Source organism: Microcebus murinus, chromosome 3 (genome assembly GCF_040939455.1).
Source record: "Microcebus murinus isolate Inina chromosome 3, M.murinus_Inina_mat1.0, whole genome shotgun sequence".
Classification (NCBI taxonomy): Eukaryota; Metazoa; Chordata; class Mammalia; order Primates; family Cheirogaleidae; genus Microcebus; species Microcebus murinus.
In genome coordinates, this window is record NC_134106.1 from 18889025 (window position 1) to 18910590 (window position 21566).

General features: G+C 35.4%; 1 protein-coding gene across 3 annotated transcripts in view; it reads right to left on the reverse strand.

The window, feature by feature from the left end:
* ATAD2B (ATPase family AAA domain containing 2B) overlaps positions 1-21566 on the reverse strand; it is a 152552-nt gene that overhangs the window by 17043 nt on the left and 113943 nt on the right. For 2 of the 3 annotated variants that reach the window (XM_076000580.1, XM_076000578.1), the window contains 4 exons: positions 15896-16031; positions 14029-14225; positions 10176-10335; positions 109-231 (listed from right to left, as the gene is read on the reverse strand). In XM_076000580.1, coding sequence (XP_075856695.1) covers positions 109-231; positions 10176-10335; positions 14029-14225; positions 15896-16031 — 616 coding nt within the window. The remainder of the gene's footprint in view (positions 1-108; positions 232-10175; positions 10336-14028; positions 14226-15895; positions 16032-21566) is intronic. The other variant, XM_076000579.1, reaches the window with a different exon arrangement.

Here is a 21566-nt window from a genome sequence, read left to right on the forward strand (position 1 = left end):
GTTGTACCTCAAAATATATTAACATTATTTTCATAATACCAACAACCCTAAAGAAACATCAATTAATGACTGTCTGAAGAGGGCAGCAAGTTCATCGCTACAAGTTACCTCTTTTTATTCTTGCTTCCTTAATTTCTTCACAGAGTTTATTAAATTCCGGATCCAATTCAGCTGCAATAATAGCATGCGCTGTGTCCTTCAGGGTACAAGCCCTGTGCCTAATGATTTTATCTGTTAAAAAAGTTGGTATAAATTTATTATAGATACAAAAGAAATAACATTAACAAAGGACACCTTAAAAAGAGAAGTAAAAGAATAGAAACATTTAAATAAAATTATAAAAAGCATTTCTAGGTGAGAAAATGTTCGGATAAGTAATATATAATAAGCTACTTTAGTATTTCTTTGAAAATTTTACTTTAAGAACCTCAAAGTAATAAGCCTATTAAATCATTACCTTGAAGATATATGGTTTTATTTTAAATTTTTGAAAACAGAAACATGATTTTCAATAAAAAACTAAAATGGATTCATCATATGCCCAGCCCCAGAGTTGCCATAGATATGAATATTGAGAATTCAGAAAATCTTAAACTTCTCCGTAAGTTAATACTGGTCGAAACTATGCTAAAGAATACAAAAAAAATAAATACATATATATATCCTAAGTAACCTATTTAAAAATGTGACAAAAACACAGAAATACAGAAAGACTTTCTAAGATAATGAACGCAAGATAGCATATAAATTGTAGGTGGATCAGGAGAAAAGTACAAACACAGTTGTAGATAAACTATACCTAAAAATGGTACTAAAAGAAAAGTCTCTGCTTCACACTAATCCAGAAGTCCCCATTCATAATGTAATATAATGTAAAAGTGCCCCCAAGAGCTGTGCAACTCAGAGATATTACGAGGCAAGTAAATATTAATATATCACGGTACCTTGTTTTATACAGTATAAATAACAAGAATCCAAAGTCACAAAGTAACATTTGCTTTTTCCTCTCTAGTAAAGGCCCAAAGTATAGACAAAGATACAGAGGCCTTTTATTTAAAACTCTGTGGGACTTTGTGGAAATCTTACAAAACCAAACATGTACCATTCAAAGGCAACCACTGATATATTTGCTTCTAATATATTTTCCCTAAAAATTCATACAACGAATACTGATTGTTAACTATACCAGGAAAAGCCAGATGGTGGCTACACAGTGGTAAACAAAATAGGCATACTCCCAATTTTCAAGGAGTTTTTCAGGCTACTATACAAAAGTGCTATTACATAAATAATCTCTCATACATACATATTTTAAAAACAATAAAACAGAACACAATAAAAAACCCTGAACAACAGCTATAAAGAAAACCTACAGGGTATTGATGTGGGTGCGAATTTAGATTGGGCAAGTCAGGAAAAGCCTCTCTGAAGAAGAGGCATTTACGCTGACAACTGAAGCATGCATTGGAGTAAGAAGCCACTGAAAGAATAGGGGAAAACCAGGGCAGGTCCAGAAAATATCATGTGAGAATATCCTAGAGTAAAAAGACCTTGGTGATTTCAAGAACCTGAAATGTAGACTGTGTGGTCAGAACATAACAAGCCAGAGGCAAACAGGAACCAGATCTCAGGATTTTAGATTTTATCCTAAGAGCAATGAAAGTCATTGAAAAGATATGAGCAGGAAAGTAACATGATTCAAATTTACATCTTCACATAATCACAAAGCTAGCTAGCTAGCAAGCATTTACTATCTATCTATCTAGTTATTTATTATTTATGAGATAGGGTTGTCCAAGTTGGAGAGCAGTGGCATGATCGCAGCTCACTGCAACCTCAAACCCCTGAGCTCAAGCAAGCCTCCTGCACAACTGGAACTACAGACCCCATTCCCCCTTCAATACTAAGTCCTCGGATGCTCATGTCCCTTATATAAAAGAAGTTGTACAATGGGCCCTCCCTTTGTATTCATGGGTTCACATCCATGGATACAGAGAGACACTACCGTGTTTCCCGAAAATAAGACCTAGTGATGGGCGTGGCTATGCAGCGTATCTGCACAACCCATGCATTTCATGGCGGAGCGGCAAAGAAGACAAGCAGCCTTTCTCATCTGCCCCATGAGAGCTCTATTGCTCAACATGAGAGGTTGGAGCCAATGGCCCTAAAGGAAATAGAGTCACAAGAAATTCAGGATGGAATTCGGGGTTTGGAGAGTTATGATGATATTCCAGAAGACGACGACCTAACTATATTTAAATAAATGTAGATTATTGTACCATACTTAAAAAAAATAACACATCCCCTCAAAATAAGCCCTAGGGTGTCTTCTTGAGGAAAAATAAATATAAGACCCTGTCTTATTTTCAGGGAAACATGGTACATATGTTTATTATTTTAAGAAACTGCCAGACTGTTTTCCAAAGCATGTTGTACCATGTTATATTCCTACCAGCAATGCATCATAGTTCCAGTTCCTCTCAACTTTGCAAACATTTGATATGGTCAGTCTTTTTAATTTTAGACAATTCTTATAGGTGTTGAGTGGTATCTCATTGTGGTTTTAATTGGCATTTCACTAAAGATAAATGAGGCTGAGTATCTTTACTCGTGCTTATTTGCCTTCCATATATCACCTTTGGTGAAGTATCTTCGACTCTTATACCCATCCTCTAAATTGGTTTTTTTTTCTATACTGATATCCAATTGTTCCAGCACTGTTGAAAAGACTATGCTTTCTCCAGTGAATTGTCTTTATACCTTCATAGAAAAACACTTGACCCTCTATGTGTGCATCCACTTCAGGACTCTATTCTTTTGTTTTGTTTTGTTTTTGATACAGGGTCTCACTCTGTCATCTAGGTTGGAGTGCAGTGGCCTCATCATAGCTTGCTACAACCTCAAACTGCTGGGCTCAAGTGATCCTCCTGCCTCAGCCTCCCATGTAGCTAGGACTACAGGCATGAGCTACCATGCCTGGCTAATTTATCTATTTTTTGTAGATATGCCATCTCTCTTACTCAGCCTGGTCTTGAACTCCTGGCCTCAAGCAATCCTCCCACCTCAGCCTCCCAAAATACTAGGATTACAGGTGTGAGACACCACACCCAACCTCAGGACTCCCTTCTATTCCACTGACCTATCTGTCAATCTTTATGCCAATACTATACTGTCTAGATTACTGTAACTTTTTAAGTCTTGAAATAAGGTGGTATTAATTCCTCCCGAAGTTTTCGGTTTATTATTTTTCAAAGTTGTTTGGATTATTCTAGGTTATCTTATTTTCACATGAATTTCAGAATCAGCATGTCAATTTCTATCAAATGCCTACTGGAATTTTGATTGTTTGGTGTTGAATCTATGGTCTGATTTGGAGAGAAATGACATCTTCACAATGTTGAGTCTTCCAAACCATAAACACAGTATGTCTTCATTTTTTAGGTCTTTAATTTTTCTTACCAATGTTTTACAGTTTTCAATGTACAAGTCTTATATATCTTTTGTCAAATTTATGTTTTTTGATGCTACTGTAAATAGTATTTTTATTTCAATTTCCTGTTTGTTGCTAGTATATAGAAATACAATTGAGTTTTGTGTGTTTCTATTGTCTCCTGCAACCATGCTAAATCACTTACATGTTCTAATAGCATCTTTGTAGATTCCATAGGATTTCTACCTAGACAATATGATGTCACTAAGACCTGTATATTCAATCTCTGCAGCCACTGCATCTTTCTTATTTTCCCTTGAGACCAAGTCTTGCTCTGTTGCCCTGGCTAGATAGAGTGCCATGGCATCAGCCCAGCTAACAGAAACCTCAAACTCCTGGGTTCAAGTGATCCTCCTGCCTCAGCCTCCCAACTAGATGGGACTACAGGCACTTGCCACCATTCCTGGCTGACTTTTTTTTTCTATTTTTAGCAGAGACAGGGTCTCACTCTTGCTCAGGCTGGTCTTGAACTCTTGACCTCAAGCAATCCTCCCATCTCAGCCTCCCAGAGTGTTGGGATTACAGGTGTGAGCCACTGCGTCTGACCACATTGCAACTAAATCTTAACTGGTCTCACAACATCCATCCCACCACTCCCTTGACTGCTACCTAAAACTTCATACTAAAAGGTCAGGGCTGTATCTTAATCATCTGTATTCTCTAGCCTTGAACAGGATGATTGTACACACAGAGAATATTTAATAAATGGATGCTCAGTAAACGGTGAGTCAATGAGTAGGGAAGCAAACTTATTTTTCCCTACCCCTCAACAGAGACACTCTATTCTCCAGACATGCTTTTCTCATACCTTTATACCCTACTACTTCCTTCAATCTGAAATGAATGTCCTTCCAAATCTTGCTCATCTCCAGATAGTGTCTTCTCCTCTGTGTTCCACTGACCCTGTATACATATTTCTAAAACAGACCTTAAGATACTGCATTATAATTACCTGCTGCCACATCAAGGCATTATTCCTTATTGCCACCTCTATATCCCTTTATCATAATCATCTCTTTGTTTTTATAATCACCAATAATTAATTGATAGGTATACCTGTCATCTCTTAAAAAAAAATCACTGACTATCTAGATAGTAGGGATTGTGTTTTATATGTAACTGCTATGGGTTGAATTGTGTCACTCAAAATTCACATGTCAAAGCCCTAAGCCCCAGTACCTCAGAATGTGACTGTATTTGGAGATGGTGCCTTTAAAAAGATAATTAAGATAAAATGAGGTCATATGATTGGGCTTTAATCCAATCTGACTGATATCCTTATAAGAAGAGAAAATCTGGACACATCAAGAGAAACTAGGGGCATACAAGCATAGAGAAAAGGCTGCGAAAGGACATAGGGAGAAAGAGCCATCTACAAACCAAGAAAAAGGGTTTCAGGAGAAACCAAAACTGATGACACCTTCATCTTGAACTGATAGCTTCCAGAATAAATTTCAGTTGTTTCAGCCACCCAGTGTGTCATATTTTATTACAGCAGTCCTAGTAATCTAATACAATTACATACAGAATAATGTTTGCAACATAGTAGTTATCCAGTATACATTACTGATCTATCATAATACTGACATATATCTCAGTCTTAAAATTCAAGGACTATCATCATAATTATTTTTATAGTCTAGGTACCCAGCTCACTAATCAGCACATGGTACTAATAAAAATATGAATAAGTATGGTTTACTCACAGAACTTTTGAAATACAACCATGCAAATTAAGTTAGAAGGGTATTAAGAGCAAAACACAGAGGGCTCCAAAAGCTAGGATCAATCGATTCTACACAATCAGTACAAAATAGAAGATTTTAAGAAGACTAGAAGATTTGGGTTGAAATTTCAGCAAAATTAGTCAAATGATGGTATGTATACAAATAGGCATGAGAGATATGGGAGGGATATATGGCAAGACCAAAAATGAGGGACTGTCAATATAACATATATCTATAAAATAATTATGGCCAAATATCTGATACTGGTCACATTTAGAACCTAGGAATTAAATATGTTCTTATTCCATATTTTATTTGTGTCCACAACATCCTTAAAAAAGAGAATCTGGATAAACACTTAGGCAACATGTATAGCTCTCAAAATGTTGGCTTCCATCTCCTTTGTATATGTTAGTTTTTATTCCAAATGGCCAAGTGCTCTGAAAAACATAACACTGTAAGCTTTCAAATACTCATGGGAGCTTGTAAAAGTAATACAACATTCATACAACATTCCACTTGCTACACTATACACCCTCAGGTTGTTTTTCTGGAACATATTATAACAAGTGGTTCTGTTGCTAAGAAAAAAACAGACTGCTTGATAAAGAAAAAAATCTAAACACAATCAAAATAATACCTTTGAATTGTATCACTTTTTGTATATCTAAAAGAGTGGGCCGGGCAGTGGCTCAGGCCTGTAATCCTAGCACTTAGAGAGGCAGAGGTAGGAGAATACCTTGAAGCCAGAAGTTCTAGACCAGCCTGACTGAGAATCTGTATCTACAAAAAATCCAAAAATTAGCCTGGTGTAGTGGTGCATGCCTGTAGTCCCAGCTACTCAGGAGGCTGAGGGAGGAGGATCTCTTTAGCCTGGCAGAGCAAGACTTTGTCTCAAAAAAAAGAAAGAGGGCCGGGCGCTGTGGCTCACACCTGTAATCCTAGCTCTTGGGAGGCCGAGGCGGGCGGATTGCTCAAGGTCAGGAGTTCAAAACCAGCCTGAGCAAGAGCGAGACCCCGTCTCTACTATAAATAGAAAGAAATTAATTGGCCAACTGATATATATATAAAAAATTAGCCGGGCATGGTGGCGCATGCCTGTAGTCCCAGCTACTCGGGAGGCTGAGGCAGAAGGATCACTCAAGTCCAGGAGTTTGAGGTTGCTGTGAGCTAGGCTGACGCCACGGCACTCACTCTAGCCTGGACAACAAAGTGAGACTCTGTCTCAAAAAAAAAAAAAAAAGAAAGAGGAAAGTTACAAGTGTACCATGTTAACTTCAGCTGTGAGATAGAGCCATATTCTTTGATTATTAAATTGCATTTTGTAATAAATGGTTATTATACACCAGAAAACACTGCTCCTTAAAAGTAATATTGATATCAAGGTGCTTATAATTAATTACTTAATGGGGAAGAAATATGAATTGATCTTCTCAAAAGGCTTTCTCTTAGCACTTAAATTCATTTTCACTATAAGTCCCTATATTTGGCCAGGTGTGGTAGCTCACACCTATAATCACAGCACTCTGGGAGGCCAAAGCAGGAGGATTGTTTGAGCTCAGAAGTTCCAGACCCTGTCTTTACTAAAAAAATAGAAAGAAATCAGCTGAACAACTAAAATAAATATATATATATATATATATACACACACTCACACACACACATACATACATATATACACACACACATATATGTAATTAGCCAGACATGGTGGCACATGCCTATAGTCCCAGCTAGTTGGTAGTCTGAGGCAGGAGGATTGCTTAAGCCCAGGAGTTTGAGGTTGCTGTGAACTAGGCTGACACCACAGCATTCTAGCTGGGCAACAGAATGAGACTCTGTCTCAAAAAAAAAAAAAAATGTTCCTATATTTGTTTCAAAATAGGATTAAAGTATGGTCCAGGGAATATAATAAACACAAAGTGTAAAGTGACAGGAACCCACAAAGGAACCAATTTATGAAAAATTAAAGCATTTAAATAATGATAACAAAAATAAAAATATCAACATCTAACCTTTATGGAACACTTATCATGTTCCACTTATAAGTGACATCCTTATTTTTTTAATATATACATATATTCTCTTTTACCTCTAAGCTTCCATAATCATATGTGATGTCCTTATATATAAGAAGAGAAAATCTGGACACATCAAGAGAAACTAGGGGCATACAAGCATAGAGAAAAGGCTGCGAAAGGACATAGGGAGAAAGAGCCATCTACAAACCAAGAAAAAAGGTTTCAGAAGAAACCAAAGCTGATGACACCTTCATCTTGAACTGATAGCTTCCAGAATAAATTTCTGTTGTTTTAGCCGCCCAGCCACCCCAGTCCCCGAGATTAACGTATTTAGGTTGAACAATATCCAAATGGCGATTTCGTAAGATTCAACTTAATACACTTTATCATTTAATCCTTACAACCACCCCAATTAAAGAATACTATCATTATCCATGTTTTACAGATGAGGAAACTAAAATTTAGAAGGCTTAACTTGATCAAAGTGAAAGAACTAGGAAATGGCAGAACAGAGACTAAAGCCTAGGTCTAAAAGCAAAGCCCATGTTCTCATTACATACTATACAATATCATTGGTCTCTGTGCCTTGAAAAATAGGCTAAGGGTGTAGGAAAGGAAAGCGAGTGAAACAAAGCTGATATCCAGCTCATACTTCACTACTCATCCTGTTGCAGGATAGCAACCAATTAAAGAAGGAGATTCTCTCACTCACACAAAAGTGCTATACTGACTTAACAGTGGCCCTGATGCTGCTGGCGTATTTAACACAAAATTTTAATAATACAGATTAAAAGCCTTAAAAAATACACATTCTTTGATCCAGAAATTTCACTTTAAAGAATTTATTCTAAGGAAATAATTAAAGATCTACATAAAATTTGCATCATAAAGATATTTATCAGTATTTATAACAGAGGAAAAAAACTAAAAAATAGAATATGTCCAACAATAAGGTATTAGCTATTATTTCTATATATGATTGAAATAATATGGCAGAAATATATTCACTAATTAATAAGCTTTGCAAAAAATATTACAGGAATGACAAAATTTACAAAAGTCATATTTAATTTAGTAAAAATAAGATGCATGTATATATTCTACATACAAGACAACTATGTTGGGGAGAGAGATAACAGCAATGGGATTACAGATTATTTTAATATTCTTTGTTCTATTTTCATAGATTTTTCTATAAAACATATATAATAAAAACTCAAAAAGAAGTAAACAAACAACAAAAACTATAAAAGGCAAATATCCTAACACAAAGCTGAAGAACTGTTAGATACCAAGCACAGCTATGCAAAAATTTTATACTGTAGATTTACTACAGTCTAAATTCAGGAAAGAAATACATCATTTCATGTGTAATGGAGAAATCCAGGTCATTTTACCATGTAGTCTGGGTTGAGAGCCACTGTCCAAAAAATACAGATACAAAGCACAAACTATACTCTAAATATCTTTAAGTAACAGAAACTTGAACAAATGTTTTAAAAACAAGAAGCATTTTTTATTTTGAGTAGTACCTACTAAAGAAATAGAATTCTCAATAGAGTGAGAAAGAGAAAAATGGCTCCTGACAGCTGGGAGCTGGCCCAGCACTATTGGCTAGGCCCCGGTATGCTACGTTAAACATAAGCAATTTCACAGAACACCAACATTAACCAAGGTCACTCTGTGTCCATGATGAGTCAAGAGAAAAACAAGACCACTCTGAAATCATGTCTAAACACAAACAAAAAAATGAACATTATCCTAACAACAAAAATAACCAAACATAATCCTATCCTAGCTAATATGAATAACTACTGTTTCTTTACCAATCACAGCTTTAAGCTTTGCTCCATTCTTCTTGCCTCTAGGTTCTTTTTTTTTTTTTTTTTTTTTTTTTTTTGAGACAGAGTCTCACTTTGTTGTCCAGGCTAGAGTGAGTGCCGTGGCGTCAGCCTAGCTCACAGCAACCTCAAACTCCTAGGCTCGAGGGATCCTTCTGCCTCAGCCTCCTGAGCAGCTGGGACTACAGGCATGAGCCACCATGCCCGGCTAATTTTTTATATATATATCAGTTGGCCAATTAATTTATTTCTATTTATAGTAGAGACGGGGTCTCACTCTTGCTCAGGCTGGTTTTGAACTCCTGACCTTGAGCAATCCGCCCGCCTCGGCCTCCCAAGAGCTAGGATTACAGGCGTGAGCCACCGCGCCCGGCCTTGCCTCTAGGTTCTTAAAATGCCTAATCTCAAAGTTAGTACCACTCTCTAAACAGCATCCAATCCACTCAAAGCCCCACTTCCTTACACTCTACCCAAAATCACTTAACACAACCCCCAAATCCTATATAGTTCCCTATGATGAACATTCTGCCCTCAGTATAATAAATCAATAAACTCATCTCGTTTTACTAAGATTATGTTCCTAGTTGTCTTCCCTGGAGGGTGGTGACAAGAAATGGAACTACACATTTAAGTACAGGGTAGATTAAGAGTAAAATAACACATAAAAATACAATCAACAGAAAGATCACATTCTACATAAAGAGGTCTTTTGATATGTAGAAATACCCTTCATGGATTCCCACAAATTCAAAACTCCCCATGTTTATCAGCACTGCTATTGTTGACTAAATAAATTTTAAGTTAAATTCTCAATGACTCAGTTTTCCATCAATCTGAATAAAATCATAACCTAAGTATAAAAAGTAGAAAGTAAATGAAGAAACTAAACTCTGAACTTAATACCAACAACTACAGAATCCTCTAATTTAAGCACATTATTTTTAAGTAGACTATTAGTTCCTCATCAAGAAGTTCCTAAAAAGAATAATAGGTCATGAAAATTAATTTATCTAAAACACAGCCAAGATTTAGTATTTAAACTGTAACCTATTTTCTCTTTGATTATCGAAGTGAACCTTGCCCTATGCATCCTTACCTCCTGGGTCCTTATCTGGATTGTACTCTAATGCATTGCTACAGATGAGGTCAATATCTCTCAGGAAATCCTTAGCAGTCAGGTAATTGTGTTTATCAATTTTAGTTATTACTGTTGATAAATCCATTGGTTCCTTGATAACTTCAAGATAATCTGAAACCTAAAACAAACAGGATATTTTAATAAAAATTACTTCTCATTTTTTATATGATCTACTCAGTTCATAAAAACACAAAATAAAAACAGAGTTCTTTAAAAACTAAATCTAGATATTTAAGAAATAATTATAGATAAGGATAAAATTACAGAGCTATTTATGCTACTAAAGTTACTATCATACTTTCCATGAAAAGTTTCAGTTTCCAAGTTGTATCTAAATCTATTCTTGAAATTTGAAACCAGGTCACCTTTTTTTAAAATAATCCTTCGGGCATATCTGAGAAAAGGATGTATAGGCAAAAGCACCCAATAAGCATCAATAAATGTTACTTCAAGAAAAGAAAGAGAAAGAGAAAAAAAGGAAAATAGAAAGCATAGGCTTTATATTAGAGAGCTTCTGGTAAATCTCTAAAATTTTCAACAAAAAAATTCTTTCTTTTTCAGTTTGCTAGGGTGAATTATTTCATGGAAAGTATTTTCCACTCCTTTGGAGTCATTACAAACATTTTGAGTCAATTATATAATGAAACTAAGTTCCACTTTAGAACTAATAAAAGATTTGCTGGATTGTCATTAAATATAAACAAATATACATACAAACAAACAAAAAACATACTGCTCTATGTGCTGATTTTTATGGGCAATAACTCAAAAGAGGAGATATTAAGTCATGATTTGACCAATAAATTGTATATCACTGACCAATAAGAAAGAGCAAACAACCTATTTATCTATTGTCTTCCCCAATGCAAATCTCAAATCAAGTAATCAAGTTTGATATAAAAGCAGTTTTAGCAGTAATGTCTAAAATTAGTCCAGGAATGATTTCCTGGGGGTAGGGTAATTTCTGCTCCATGAAAGTCAGGTTAGTTTTCTTGTAGTTCCAGATGACATCGATGCCATGATTTCAAAATTTATATATACACACACACATGTGCAAATATGTAATTTATATGTATGTTTTTAAAATTTTAATATTACTTATAAAAATATTAGGTAGGGGTGTATGTGAGCTTTAATCTGTTTTTCAGCCTCTAAGAGCTCAAAAGCCAATTAATTTCCATATAGGGGAGGTAATGGAGCTTCATAGAAACAAGCCATAGTTAGAAGATATTAGCTGGATTATTGGGTCTGGCATTTGCCATGCCCAGTGTACAAGTGGAAATGGTTTTGTAAACTACAAAGCACTATAAAAATTTATATTAGTAAAGATTACAATTTTAGCACCTATGCTTAATTTTAAATTCAATGTTTATTTTTCTGAATTTCTTTTTTCTTTGGAGACAAAAGTCTTCCTCTGTTGTTTCGGATAGAGTACAGTGGCATCATCACATCAACACAACCTCAAACTTGTGAACTGAAGTGATCTTCCTGCCTCAGCCTCCAAAGTAGCTGGGACTACAGGCACACACCACCACGTCTGGCTAACTTTTTCTATTTTTGGTAGAGATGGGATCTGGCTCTTGCTCAGGCTGGTTACAGGCATGAACCACCACAACTAGCCAATTTTCTGAAATTTTGTTTTCTCTGCAGTATGCTTTGGAATTTGATAAAATTTTTAGATACTTTGAATTCATTATCTGAATAAAAACTTCTATGCTTTATGTTATCCAAATTTATCTTGTTTTCCTCCTCTATCCTTCCCAGAGACTCCCATGTTTTCAGCTTTAAGAGCAGACAACACCAGCAGCAGAATTAACCTGAAAAGAATGGACAAAGGAGAAAACAAGAGAAATATAAGCCTTAAATTTAAAAAAAAAAAATTTTTTTTTTGATTGAGACAGGGTCTTGCTCTGACACTCAGGCTAGAAGGCAGTGGTATGTTCAAAGCTCACTGTAACCTCAAATTCCTGGGGTCAAGCAATCCTCCTGTCTCTGCCTTCTGAGTATCTGGAACTGCAGGTGTGTGCCACCACACTTGGCCAATTTTTCTATTTTTTGTAGAGATAGGGTCTCACTAAGTTGCTCAGGCTGGTCTCAAACTCCTGGCCTCAAATGATCCTCCTGTCTCTCGAAGTGATAGGATTACAGGCATGATCCACTGTGCTCAGCCTAAAATTTTTATGTGACCAACATTCTCTATCCCTTCCACCGCCTTACCATCATTTATAAGACTTATATTGTATTACAGATGGCATTTGAAATCTGACAATCTTTTCTGGTTAGAAAGAAAAAGAGTTATTCCTGAGCAAAAGCACAATTGGTTTACTCCCAGCAATGAGAAGTTGAGTTGGGGGCAAGTACTTATCCTTTAAGTGTCATAATCCAAACGTATCAAATGGGACATTAAGACACACACACATACGTACACACACTTAAAACTGTTTCTTAAATTGGCTGACAGTTTTAAAATTATCTAAAAGTACTATGAATGGGAAAAATGCTCCACAAATAAAAAGTGATATTTATTAATTAGAAAAGCAAATTAGACATATCTTGTTATCCCAGTAAGAAAAGATATGAGGTAGTTATGATGTAAAGAAGGTGGGCTTTGAATATAAAAAAAAACTTTCAAGTCTTGGCTGTGTTATTTTCCAGTAAGCCTCTGTTTCCTCAGCTGCAAAATAAGAAAAATAATGATCCTTGCAAAGTTGCTGAGAGGATCAAATGGAAAAAACTATATATTGTGGACAAATATACAAATAAAATTATAGATAGTCCCTTTATTCCAAAAAAGGGGAAAAGGAAAAAAAAGAATCAAAAAGAATCAAAAAATCCCCAAACAAACAACAAAAAAAGGTGGGGGAGGAATAGATATTTTCAGACTTGCCAGGGGGGAAAATGTAATGCTAGCTCATTCTTCTCAGTCATAGATGAGGTAATGGGTCCAAAGGAATCTGCTCAGGTCCAAAAGCACAGATTTCACAATTAGGACACGACATGAAACTTTGAATCATTTCATAATTCAAATTTTTTAAAGAAATAAAAAAAAAAAAAAATCAAAGCTAAAAACACCAAAGATGTTCAAACATGGAGTCTGAACTATAAAAAGGCCAGTAAAGATCATATTGTGCTCATCCACACACTATATTATCCCAGGATAAGACACAAAAACAAAAACTACAATTGACAGTACTATAGTAGATTCCAAATGGAAAATTTCTTTTTTCATGATCACAAACCATGCTCCCACAAGCACACAAAACAATACACATAGAAAGTGAGAAATTTTCCACTGGGAGCAGAGAAAATCTTTAGAGAGAAAAATAATTTTAGCTGTATAGGATGTGCTTGATATCAAACAGCATCCTAACCACCGGCATTTCCAAAATATGAAAGACAAAGAAATTTCAGGTTTCTTAGCCACCTCTTTTGATAAGGTATACATAATTTGGGAAATGCCAATATTAATTGCTATTGATTAGTTAATACAAATATGCTTAAGTGTAGGATTTATCCTGGAATAAAAATAGTCTAGTATGGACATTTTACTAAAGGAACTTTTAATTCTCTTCTCAAATTGAAGAGTAAGAGATCACAAAGATCAGGACATATACAAATTGGTTACTAATTTCATCCAAAAGTCACCAGATGTTTGCTGATGACACTGGTAGTTATCACGTGGATTAAAATTTTACAGGCTAGGGGTAATATTCATCCATGCCTTTGCTTTTTTTCCTTCCAAAAAAAGATGTCAATATTTTTTTCTTTTAGCCAGTTCAACTTCACTGTTTGCACACTACTGAAACAAGACCTCTTCAATATCCACCGGTTTGCTGAAGATGTTAAAGCGTTTATCTGTGGCCAGCCTCTTGGTTACATCCCTGAGAAACAACCGCAACTCTCTTAAAGTATTTTCCTCCTGGTCCTCCATCCGATTTTTTTCTGATTCTGATAACTGACGAGGTGGAGAAGGTAGTGCAAGAGGAAGCACTTCCATAGCACAAAGAGCTAAAGAAAAATAGAAGAAAATGTTAAGATTCCAGCATGGTTGGCCAGTACCTCAGTGACTTTTCTGGCATTCTCTCAAAATGTTCTTTAAAGAAAAGAATTATAAATACATTCATGTGTCAGTTAATGACATGGAGGTATTATGAAAAATGCATCATTAGGCAATTTCATCATTGTATGAATACAAACCTATCAGGTATGGCCTACTAGACACCTAGGCTATATGGCATGGTTTATTACTCCTAGGCTACAAACCTAGACAGTAGATTACTTGTACCAAATACTGTAGGCAACTGTAACACAATGGTAAGTAATTGTATATTTGAACATAGAAAAGGTACAGTAAAATTACAGTATTATATCTTAAGGGACCACTTTCATATATTAGGTCTGTCATTGACTGAGAAATGTATGCAGTGCCTAACTATATATGTGAACCATGCAAATTCAACAAGTAAAAATTTGCATGGAAATCAAAAGTTTTAGAATAGCTTCACTTTATAAAATAACTCACAATAGGACCCCTTTAAAAAACAAACAATATGATTTTAAGTAATTTGATTTTAAAATATTTATATATAATTTATGAATCACTTTCATAAAAAAATATTTGAAATACTTACTTAGATTGACAGAAAGCAACAAAATAATTAGAAAGTATAACTTACATACTGAATTTCCCAAAGTTTTTGGAGGAAAAAACCCATAACTATAACAATCTGATAGGTGTTCATTTTTAAATCATAAAGAAAATTTAGAAAGGAGCCACTAAAGAACAATAAAATTAGTAAAATGTTGGATAATATAACTAATGAAAAACAAAGAAATAGAGAAATAATATGGAAAAGTAAGTGCTTGGTAGGGATCGGGAATGTATCTAATATCCTACAAGAACAGCTTTGAGAAAAATAAAAGATGGAACAAGAGTAAAGAGACTTAAACATTTTTACCAAACAGGACTGCTACTTCCTACAAGAGGTTGAAAGATTAAGCAAGCAGATCTTATCCTTTATACATCTTTAAGATTAGGAAAAGAAGCTCTCTTTTGAATGATTTAGAATGCAGCCCTTACTTATATTGGGGAACTGAAATCTGACAAATTCTTGAGGCCCTTCTTAAATCTATGAGTACAAACAAGAAAACCTAACCCTTACAACAAAGCCAGGATAATTTTTCAAATATCTCACATAAAACATCAAACATAATGGATCCTAAATAAATATTTGAAAAATTAATCAATAAATAACCTAGAAATGGCAAATGTTCTAACCAGCTCTTAGCTCCTCAAATCTACCCTGGACCACAAAGTAATCAGCACAACATCTGGTGTTGACAACCTGCCAGGTCAAGTCCTGGGTGATTAAAGTAACTAAAAGAGAGCATAACGGAAGACTTTTTTCTTTGACTTTTTTTAGCCATAGAAAGTGAAATCTACCAGATGATCTGGACTGTAGCGATAAGGAAAAGTCCTGTTTAATAAAGCTTTAACAAGACTATACTTCCCAATCTCCTCAAGTTACGTGAACACAGTGGCCATTTCCACATGTGTCCATCTAAAGATAAACAAAACCTGATAACTGTCTTAAAGGGTTAAAAATAATGACTCCAAGAAACGTCATTGCTTAACTCCATCCCCCTCCCCATTTTCCTAAAGGCTTTAGGAACTTTACCAGTGTGTTTCCTTCGTGGTGGAGCCATTGATGCCTGATTGAGAATCAATTCTTGGAAAAATCTTCTTCTGTCTTCTTCAATAGGCCTTTGAATATACAAGACCTCTTCATACTGTATTCTAAAGATACATTTAACCTACACATATACACACACAAAGACATTAAATATAAGAAAAATTAAAAGCATACATATTACTACCAAATTACAATTTCTTCATCTTCCAGTATCATTTTCTATATTCATACAACATTCACATAGGGTTAGGGTTAACCAGTTCGGGGATATGATGTTGAGGAGTTTAACCTCATGGACTAAACAAGAATGGGAGAATGTCTAACTGCCCAAATCATTAATAAATGATACTGTATCTAGGAGAGTCATCAGATTATAGCAAAATGGATAGTTGATTGTAATAATAGTCAAATGGCAACAATCTCAAAGGGCTTTTACATAAGAGCTGAAATGTAATTACCTAGACTCTACAATAAGGAGCTGGAAAGACATTAATATTGCCTTCTCTTATACTTCTTATCCACTGGCACTTCCCTTCCTGTGCTCATTCCCTACCAAGTCTATCTCACTGTAGTCTCTGGCATCCTGGCTCCACTGCTAATAAACTATACCTTCAGTCTCTTCACAGAATGCTCCATGACATCATCTTCCACAACAAACTCCAAGGCAAAAATAAGCCAGTCACTCTTATATCCCTCAGCTCCTTTCACCTGGTGATTACCTGTTTACCTACTCACCTAGATATCCCCCTTCCATAATATGCTGTTCAAATCTTCTTTACATCATCTCCATTTGTCTATCATGGCACTTAACATTTCATTTAATGTATATATTTTTCTAGAAGGTCTATCTTCTACCTTCTAGACACCAAACTCCCTCAGAACACAAACCATTTATTATTCATCTGTTTTCCTACACTTATCATACTGCATGATGCATAGCAATGTGCAATGCTTAATAAGCATGTTCTGCATGAGTAAAGCTTGTGAATTTTGTTACCCTGCCCACATCAAATTGGAAATGCAGCTAAAAAAGGGATATGATCACTAGGATGTAAAGAAGTACCAACCATGCCAGCGTGGAAATATTGGATTAGGACTGAGGACATCGATTCTAGCCCAAATTTAGCGATACATTTGTGGTAAACTTTGGATAATTCATTCAATTTGTCATTTCTAGCCACTTACTGGATTAATTTTATGAACACTTGAGGAATGCATAAATATTACATTATTTAATCTTGATAACAATGAAGTACATATTATTTCCTCATTTTACAGATAAGGAAATTTAGGCGTAGAAAGGGTTAAGTAATTGGCTTAAAATCACAAAATAAATAAAGACTAGATTATATGAATTCTAAAGGTCTTTTCCAGCTCTGAAATTCTAAAACAGAAAGAAAGACATGTGAGGTAGACATAAGAATTCAAAAATTAGATGGGGAATTATTTATCTCAATCCAAAGTCAAATTGGTTTAAGAGTTTATAACTTTCACCTTGTGTCTTTCCAGTGGTTTTGTACACTATCCTCTTGCACAGTTCCCTCCAACCCTTTGATCTATGCTTTGCTTGTCCTTCTTTGAAAGTTCTGGAAGCAAATTTACTAGTGAACAATGCATTGTGTGCCAAAGATCATGCTAGACACTATAGTTATAAAATTGAAGAAAATAAGTTCTTACGTAAAGATCTTATAGTTTCAGAAAAAAGGATTATATTATGCTGGAAGTGCTATAACAGAGGTAGCAAGACACAGAGGAGAAACCCTGCAAGGGGTAGGGGTGAAGAAGCATTAGATAAGATATAGCAGAAATAGCCTACAGCAACTAGGTCTTGAAAAATAAATAGAACTTAATACTCTAGAAATACCATAATTTTATTCAAGGACAGCAAAACATTTAGTTTTAGTTTTAAATATTCTTCCTTCTGATAATTTTCAACATTGTGTTAAACTTTGTGAATACAAAAGCATACCAAGAGTGAGCCTACAATAATCCATTGATCCTGCCAGGTTATTACCAATAGCTTAGAATCCATATACTTAGAAGTATAAAATAAGTAGACTGAATTGTATTTCTTTTTTTTTTTTTTTTTTTTTTTTTTTTGAGACAGAGTCTCACTTGTTGCCCAGGCTAGAGTGAGTGCCGTGGCGTCAGCCTAGCTCACAGCAACCTCAAACTCCTGGGCTCAAGCAATCCTCCTGCCTCAGCCTCCCGAGTAGCTGGGACTACAGGCATGAGCCACCATGCCCGGCTAATTTTTTCTATATATATATTAGTTGGCCAATTAATTTATTTCTATTTATAGTAGAGACGAGGTCTCGCTCTTGCTCAGGCTGGTTTCGAACTCCTGACCTTGAGCAATCCGCCCGTCTCGGCCTCCCAGAGAGCTAGGATTACAGGCGTGAGCCACCGCGCCCGGCCTGAATTGTATTTCTTTAAATTCACTCCTAACCTTTTCTTTGGACAGTCCCAGCCTCAAACTTCATGTTGCATCAAACACAAGGCTTTTATGATTCCCTGAACAAATCATGCTCTCTTTCCCATTGGTTCACACAAGTCATCTCACATACTATTCTCTTTCTTGAACCCTTCTGTAACACACCACCCAAGCTGATGCTTTCCCAGAATACCTCATATACACTTGGGCACACCTTCCAAGACTTTTCATTAAGCATTTTTAGAACAGTTAAATAGTGTGCAGTAAATTTTGACAGTTGTACACCCATCACAAGCCAGTTTTAGAACTTTTTCATTACTCTAAAAGTTTCCCTCATGCCTATTTACGGTCAATCCCCACTCCCACTCACAAGTCCCAGCCCAACAACAACTGATTTGCTATTTCTAGATATTTGCCTCTTTTAGAAATTTCATATCATACAACTGGTAGTCTTTGGTGTTTGTCCTCTCTTAGCATATCTTCAGGTTCACCCATGTTGTAGTACATATTAGTATTTCATTCCATTTACTGCTGAATAGTATTTCACTGTATGTTTATACCACATTTTGTTTAGCCATTCACCAATTAATGAACATTTGGGTTGTTTCCACTTTTTGATTATTATAAGTAATACTAGAAACATTCCCATATAAAAGTCTTTGTGTAAACATATGTTTTCATTTCTCCTTTGTGGATACCTAGGAGTGGAACTGCTGAGTCATACCACAAATTTATGGTTAACTCTGGACATTTTACAGTCCCATCAGCAACATATAAAGACTCCAGTTTCTCTACATCCTTGCCAACACTTGGTATTATCTGTCTTTTTGATTATAGTTATTCTAGTGGGTTGCAGTGGTATCTTATTCCTGAATGACTAATGATATTGGGCATCTTTGCATGTGCTTATTAGCCATTTATATATACTTTTAGGAACCTCATATAAAGGAAATAATACAATACTGTCCTTTTAAAGTGACTGGCTTATTTTACTTAGTATAAGGTCTTTAAGGTTCATCCATGCTTCCACATGCATCAACATTTCCTTCCTTTTCAAGGCTAAATAATGTTCCATTGTATGTATATGTCACATTTTATTTACCCATTCATCTGTCAATGAATGAACAACACTGGGGCTGTTCCTACCTTTTGGCTATTGTGAATGATGCTATGAACATGGGTGTACAAATACCTGTTCCAGTCCCTGCTTTCAATTCTTTTGAGTATGCTGGGCATATACCCAGCAGTTGAACTGCTAGATCATATGGCAACTGTATGTTTACCTTTTAAAGAAATGCCATACTGCTTTTCACAGCCACTACATAATTTTATATGCCCAATGGCAATGCATAAAGGGTCTAATTTCTCCACATCTTCACCAACACTGTTTTCTGTTTTTTTAATAACAACTATCCTAATGGGTATGAAGTGATATCTCATTGTGGTTTTAATTTACATTTCCCTAATGATTAGCGATGGTGAGCATCTTTTATTGTCTATTTGTATATGTTCTTTAGAGAAAAGTCTGTTCAAATCCTTTTCCCATTTTAGAATTAGGTTTGTTTCACTGTTGAGTTGTAGGAGTTCCAATATCAATCCCTTATCAGATATATGATTTGCAAATATCTTCTCTAATTCTGTGGGTTCGCTTTCACTTTGCTGATAGTGCCCTCTGATATACAAAAGTTTTAATTTTTATGAGGTCCACTTTTATGATTAATTTTATGAGGTCCATTAATTTTATGAGGTCCTATTTTTTCTTTTGTTTCTTGTACTTTTGGTGTCATATCCTAGAAATCACTACAAAATTCAACATCAGGAAGCTTTTCCCTATGCTTTATTGGTCTTTTTTTAATATGTTTCATATATTTTATATAGTTTTTTTAGGTTTTTAATCCATTTTGAGTTAATTTTTATATATGGTGTAAGGTAAGGATCCAACTTCATTTTTTTTGCATGTGGTTATCCAGTTTTCCCAGCACCAATTCTTGAAAAAGATTGTCCTTTCCCTTCTGAATGGCCTGGGAACCCTTGTCAAAGATCATTCGATGGAGTCTTATCATTAAGTTGCTAGATTTCTTTATATACTGATGTAAGTCATTTATCAGATAAGTGATTTGATATCTTTGAAACATTTTCTCCTAGTCTGTGGCATGCTTTTTCATTCTCTTAATGGTATCTTTTTTTTTTTTTTTTTTTTTGAGACAGAGTCTTGCTTTGTTGCCCAGGCTAGTGTAAGTGCCGTGGCGTCAGCCTAGCTCACAGCAACCTCAAACTCCTGGGCTCGAGCGATCCTTCTGTCTCAGCCTCCCGAGTAGCTGGGACTACAGGCATACGTCACCATGCCCGGCTAATTTTTTATATATATATCAGTTGGCCAATTAGTTTCTTTCTATTTATAGTAGAGACGGGGTCTCGCTCTTGCTCAGGCTGGTTTTGAACTCTTGACCTTGAGCAATCCGCCCGCCTCGGCCTCCTAGAGAGCTAGGATTACAGGCGTGAGCCACCGCGCCCGGCCTCTTAATGGTATCTTTTGAAGAGTAAAACTTTTTAAATGTTCATAAAGTTCGCTTTATCAATTTTTTTCTTTATGGATCATGCTTTTATATATATATCATACCATTTCTCATACTATATGACATTTTCCATATCTCACTTCTCTCTAAAGTTTAAATTCATAGAAATCAATGACTGTTTTTGTGTTATTCATGTTTTTCACCTATTTTATTTATTCAACAAAGATTTACTGTCCTAAAAATATGTTTATATATATATTTCTCTGCGTGTATGTGTGTGACCAGAAACTATTAGGTAGTTAAGCATTATAGCTAGAAGAGTAAAGAAAACAGACACTGACCTGCTTTAAACAAATTCAAACTTACTAGTACATTGCATTGCATAGTATAGGCACTTAATAAATTTTTGCTGAATGAGCAATGGTCTTAACTTGGTGAATATAAAACTCTCCTTTTCCCTGACCATTCATCAAGCCTAACATTGCGATATCCAGAAATGGTTCCTCTGAAGTCTTAGGGAAAAAAAAGAGCATTGTTAGTACATGACCTTCAGAATCAGACAAACCTAGGTTCAAATCCTTGCTCTGCCATACTAGCTGTGAGACCCTAGGCAAGTTACTTTACTCCTGGTAGCCTCAGTTTCTCCATCAGTCAAACAGGAAAATAATACCTAACTGGACAGTTAAACAAATAAAAATAGAAAAAG